The sequence below is a fragment of the Anarhichas minor genome, unplaced genomic scaffold (genome assembly GCF_050575085.1).
Source record: "Anarhichas minor isolate MPS153535 unplaced genomic scaffold, ASM5057508v1 ptg000087l, whole genome shotgun sequence".
NCBI lineage: Eukaryota > Metazoa > Chordata > Actinopteri > Perciformes > Anarhichadidae > Anarhichas > Anarhichas minor.
Window position 1 is genome coordinate 3,182,501 of NW_027466533.1, and position 6,128 is coordinate 3,188,628.

General features: G+C 48.6%; 1 protein-coding gene across 2 annotated transcripts in view; it reads left to right on the forward strand.

Moving 5' to 3' along the window:
• bcor (BCL6 corepressor) overlaps positions 1–5,138 on the forward strand; it is a 33,537-nt gene extending 28,399 nt beyond the window's left edge. For both annotated transcript variants that reach the window (XM_076081787.1, XM_076081788.1), the window contains 5 exons: positions 273–439; positions 1,184–1,329; positions 3,502–3,579; positions 3,714–3,867; positions 3,979–5,138. In XM_076081787.1, the coding sequence (XP_075937902.1) occupies positions 273–439; positions 1,184–1,329; positions 3,502–3,579; positions 3,714–3,867; positions 3,979–4,309 (876 nt within the window). In that variant the 3' untranslated portion in view covers positions 4,310–5,138. The remainder of the gene's footprint in view (positions 1–272; positions 440–1,183; positions 1,330–3,501; positions 3,580–3,713; positions 3,868–3,978) is intronic.
• The last annotated feature ends 990 nt before the right edge of the window (positions 5,139–6,128 follow it).

A 6,128-nucleotide genomic window follows, 5' to 3' on the forward strand; every position in this document is an offset into this window, starting at 1 on the left:
GATGTGTTTTGGCGCCAGCTCAGGCACTATGGAGCATGTGTGTGCGCTTGTCCGGCACAGGAACACACTCACTTCCTCCTTTCCCTAATTTCTCTCCCACAGGAACTGTAAAAGGGAAGGCCTGTTTGCGTATGTGTCTGCTCTGACTCGCGCGTTTGGTCTCGTATTGCTTGGGTTGTCGCCACACATGTATCCATACACTCGCACGCACACACACACACACGCGCACACTAAACCCCTCTCTCCCTCTTGTGTTGGCTGTCTCTCTTCAGGAGGTGGTGCTGTACTGTCTGGAGAACAGAGTATGCGAGGTGAACCACCGAGACTACGCCGGGTACTGCGCTCTCCACGAGGCGTGTGCCCGCGGCTGGCTCAGCATCGTCCAGCACCTGCTGGATTACGGGGCCGACATCAATTGCAGCGCGCAGGAAGGCACCAGGTAAACGGACGCCTCCTTTCGTATGCACAAACGCAAAACACAAAAACAACGCCGCACAAATCGCCTGCTGGCATAAACACGGCTAATGTGCACAGCGCAAACACTGATTGTAGCTTTTCTTTCTTTTTTTCCTGCATGTTCTAACAGGGCAAGCGTCACTTGAGATTGCTCATAGCAAAACAATTCTGGGATTGCTTTTCTATTTGCTAGACAAGAGCAGTGATTTGAGAGATTAGCTGTGGTTTTAAATGGGAAAGGCTAGTGCTTTCATCGCTGTGTTATTAAAAACATACAGCAGGGTTTCTGTTCTGGGAAACCGGTCTTAACGGTGCATTGTGCAGCTGCTCATATTAAACCACTACCAGATTTGTGACATTCGTGTTGCAGTTGTATAGGTGAGGCCTTTGCGAATAAGAAAGGCTGTAGAGACTATAAATTACATTTCACTTTGTGCACATGGAGCTATATTGGCGACGATATGTGCAGGTGGAGCGACGTCTGCCTTGCTACAGGAGACAAAGTGGTTTATGTGGGCAAATTTGAGAAACTTTACCTGTGACAATACTGCTGAAATAACCTAGAAGCTATCAGTTTTCACAGTATCACGATTACTTTGACAGTTATACGTTTTTGATGCTACACAAAGCATCTATAAACTACATCGAGACAAAAATGCAAATTTTTGCCCATACAAATGTCGCCAGTGCCTGGTTGTCGTTAACGTGTACATCTGTGTGCGTCTAGGCCGATCCATGACGCTGTGGAGAACGACCACCTGGACGTAGTGCGAGTCCTGCTATCCTACGGCGCTGACCCCACCCTGGCCACATATTCTGGCCGTGGCCTGCTGAAGATGACCCACAGTGACGGCATGGAGCGCTTCCTCACTGGTGAGTTCCCAATCCGGACACCGTTCAGCCGGGGATTTAGGAATACTGACGTCATTTAGCTGCACCCTCCCCCCTGTTGGAAACTCTCAAAGACTAGACTATCTGTGCCATTTGAGAACACACATAACTATTCAGGGCACCTTCAGATTCTGAACCTGGATTGGACTAGTTTGATGAGATAATTTCCCGGCTACAATATACAAAAAAGCGAGGAAGGGAGCATTGGAGGACTCCTGTTTAAGTCAGAAATAATGTTCCATAATTATCCATGATTTAGGACAATAAACATCCAAGTGCTCAGAAGCAGCACCATGCATTTTAATAAGGCTGGTTTTGTCAAGTTTGAAAAACAGAAAAAAGCACTTTATTAGTGGAAGTTACACATTAAAATCGGTAAATGTCACCGTAGCTCACAAAAAAAATACAGAGGATATAATCTCGTATTTTGGGGGGGAATCTGAGAGTCTGATTGAAATGTCTTACAGTGTACAATATACTAATAGAACTATTTTGCAACGAGTGCAGTCACTGAAGGTTTCCTCCCTCGTGCGGACAAAGTGGAATGCAAGAGCCAGGAAATTAGATTTTTACTGTGCATTTGACCACAAACAAGGTGAATTAAAAATGGAGATTAAAGGGTTTCCAGACAGCAGATGCACCAGAGAGTTGATACCGAGGTGGGGGCGAGGGTAAACTGTTGAAAAGATTGGTTCCCTGCAACCTTGTTTTCCCCAATGCTCATTGGCTCGTTCCCTGTTTGCCTTTCCTCCAAAGCTCTGACCTTTGTGCAACCTGTAGTTGCTACAGGGTCCCTCTCTCTGTAAATCCTCACCCTCCACCTCCCAACCTGGGCTACAAGACGTGTCTGTCTCTGTCATCCTGTTTCCCCTCAGGCTCCCCCCCCTCGCTCCTCCTCCCTCCCTCGACCACCTGTTAGACGGGGAGCCTCAGCCCGCCTGGTTGCGTGCTGCTGCCTCTGAGCTCCTCTATCTGGTTACTTAGCAACGCCAACTGTGTTTGCTCAGTGTATGTGCAGGAAATGGGCTTCGCTCTGGCTGGAGACTCTGCTTTTGTATGCGTGCGTGCGAGCGCCTGAGTGAGTAAGTGTGTGTTTGTGTGTGTGTCTTTTCACAAGGCCGCCACGCTCGAGTCTGACGCGCTCTGTATTCGTGGACCGAGGGGAGGGGGGGGGGGGGGGGGGTCTCATCTGAATGTTTTTGCAGCAGAGTTTGAGGAGGAAATGAACGCGCACACACAGGCGCACGCTCCCTCCGCAACCAGACCCTTAATATTACATGAACATCCAGTTAAACCCGATTATCTGAGAACGCGGCATGGGGCTTTAGCGAGGAGACACGAGACGCAGGGGGATACGAGCAGGTGTGAGTGGACGCACGGCAGCAAAAGGGCGAGCGAGCAGGTTGAGCGCGAAAAGGGAGATTTATAGGCGGACGGCTGGGGGGAAGGTGGCGTTGAATTTTGAAAAGAGCGTGGCCGGATGGATCGATGGCTGCCGGATTGACAGAGCAGGGGAGCGTGGGGGAAGATCGAGCACCGGAGGGGGAAAAAAAACGCGCGAGCGATTGCCGCCCTCCCTCCACCTGGTCCCACTCATCTGGAGGCCGTTAATCCCTCCAAACACACGCCAGACGCCCCACGCCTCAGCACTGGCACAAAGCCCAGCTCTCACTCTGCGAATGTGTGTGCGAGCGTGCTGAATACACACTTTGCTCTAGCTGTGTGTGCTTATCCAGCTCCCTCTGCTTGTTTGTCTCCAGCCCTCTCGCTCTATATGTGTGCGTGCGTGCGTGCGTGCGTGTGTGTGTGTGTGTGTGGACTCAGCGAATGTGTGTGGTTCTTGTTTGATTCCTGGCAGCTCCGCTCTGAGCCGAGCCAGCTCTAACCCAGCGGAGACAGTCGCTCTCCTCCCCCGTGGTACAGCCGCTGGCCCCTGACCACCCCCCCCCCCCCCCCCCCCAAAACACATTTGCTCTGTTTGTTTCTCTTTTCTCTCTCTCGACACCACCCCTCCTCCTCTCCCTCTTCCATTTTACTGCGCTCTTTATCCATTTTCCCCCTGTAGTCTTAAAGGGCAGTCGCGTCGGCCTCGTTGTCTGTCCCCAAGGCCCCGGCTCTTGAATAACAGGCTCCGCTCCTCTCTTCTCTCCATAGATTATTTTTCCGACCTTCAGGGCCGCGCGGATGACGACCCAGGGCTTTATTGGGAGTTCTACGGCAGCGCCGTGTGCGGTGAGTACTGCCGCACATTTGTTTTTCGTGCTGACGAGGCCCTTTTTCAAACATCTTCCAATGTCCTTCACGATGATGGAGACGCTCCCTCAGAATTATTCATGTGTTGTTCCTTTGTGTTTCTTGCGCCTCAGAGTTGAGCGAGGAGGGAGGTGTCTATGACATCCTGGCCGACCCCCCGGGCCCGGAGGACGAGGACGAGGACGATAAAAGAGAGGTGTTCGAGTTCGAGTTCTCTGACCGACCTCTGCTGCCGTGCTACAACATCCAGGTGTCCCTCTCTCAGGGGTGAGCTTTGATCACAGGAGCAGACTCACATTTATAAAAAAAATAAGAAAATTGCGTCTCTGTCGGCCCGATCATTTCTAAACATTGCTTCCCCCCCCCCCCTTCTTTCAGGCCAAGAAACTGGCTGCTCCTGTCCGACGTGCTGCGCCGGCTCCGGATGTCGGGTCGCGGCTTCCGACAGGCCTTCCCCCACATGGAGGTGGTGACGGTGGCTGAGGCGGAGTTCTACCGACAGGCCTCCCTGTCGCAGCTCTTCTCCTGCCCGGAGGAGCTGGAGGGCTTCCACGCGGACAGCAAGGACCTGCTGGACCTGGTGGAGGACAGCGCCGAGCTGGCCGCCCTCCTGGGCTCCACGCTGGAGTGTCTGGACGACCGCTGGGACCGCCCAGCGGACAGACTGAAGGACAAAATCAAGGCCATCCACAAGGTGGGCTCTTCCTGACCCCCACGGAGCTACCGAACCCAGAACCGCGATCCGTACCGACTGCAGTTTGCTTTAGAACCAACCAGAGGTCACGATGACACGCCTTAGCCGGACCCACGCGTCGGCCCTGCTCTGGACCAGCACTGTACAGATGGACTGACCGGCGGGCTGATCGGGCTGCTGAAACGTTTCTCTCCGTTAACCGAGGATCAATACATTAGTGACTCAATAGACTTGATAATGGTCTTATTTTTATAAATTAATATATGTATAAATTAATAAATATATATATATATATATATATATATATATAAAATATCAAAAGCTTTTCTTTCGGACGTTACTCACGACTCCTCTGAAAGATTTTGTACGGCAACAGAGTGTAGTCGTGTTGTCGGCGATTAGGAGTGTGCAAGCGCAGCACATCGTGCATGTGTGTAGCTGTACAGGATAGGACTGGGACTGTGCTATTGAATGTGGTATTTGTGTTTATAGGAAGCACATGATGTCCTGGCCTTTTTCTTTTTTTTCTCAGACTTCAGCGCTGGCTTGAGCCTTGGGGCTGTTCTGTTGTATCTTCTTTATGTTCCGAGTTTTGCTTCCTGTTTAGTCAGTAATTTAACACGCAAAACTACACAACTGTTTGTATAATAAAGTTTTAAGATAATGTTGATATTTACCCTTTGGCACAGAGCTTGTATATAACAGGGAGGCTACTGCAGTAAAGTCTTTTTTTGTTTTGGTGTGTTCAGTTTTTGTTTTAACTTTGTAATTAAATATCTCATAATTTGTATTTATATTTTACAAAAGAAGTTGCTTTAAAATAAATATACAAACTGCAAGATGACCCATGTTCCTGTGCCTCTTTTGTCATCGTTGAATTAAACGGGGCTGTGGAAACTTCCGTTTTACCGGCTCGCTCTGTCAAATTGAATCTTCTCGCCTAATTATTGACCGCAACTCGTGTGTCACCAAGCTGTGAACAACAACACCATCCTACATTGCCATCTTTTGGAATCATTTTGTATTGTTGCCACCATCCGATTTATTTCTGCAGCCACGACTGAACAACTCCCCGACTCCCATTTGCTGCCTCTGTGCAGAAAAGCACGCGGCCTGCAGCGCCCTCCGGTGTACAACAACTGTTATTACATGGTGACACTAATGGGCCACCAGTTTGGGGTTGGTTTAAAAAAAAAATATATTTTTTGATGCTGTTCAGTAAGTGCAAGATCGCTGAAATTTACAATCGGAACTGTTTATTGCCAAGTATGTTACATATACAAGGAATTCGACGAGGTGAATTCCTTGTATATGTAACATACTTGGCAATAAAGTACTATACTATTATTAAATATGACTGACCACGTTTTGTTTGCTTTAAGTCTGTTATTATTACTGGATATCTCTAGTCTGTTTTTCTCCGTGTCAACAAATGCCACAGAGACCAAAATCCAGAATGAATTGATCAGTTGGGACAGTGTCTTCAGCAAGTTGGAAAGCAAATATGCGCATGTCATTCACCATGGTCATACTCAGCCACGCCCTCTTCACTTTCAACCTTCCAACTATTCCTCATATTTTATTCAGTTTTAAAATCTACAGCATGTTAGTACTTTTTTATATATTGTTTAGCTCTTTTGTTAGTTTTCTTCTACCACACTTTTTAATTATGCTGCCTAGAAAGAGAAAAAAATGTTTAATGCTAGTGTTAGCTGTCTGACTTTTTGTTAAGATAATTGAGAATTATTACATTTTGATGGAGTACTTCTACCGGAGCAGCTTTTCTGGCGCTTTTCACTCATTCAGCGGCCCAGGAACTTTGCGGGAGCGCGCC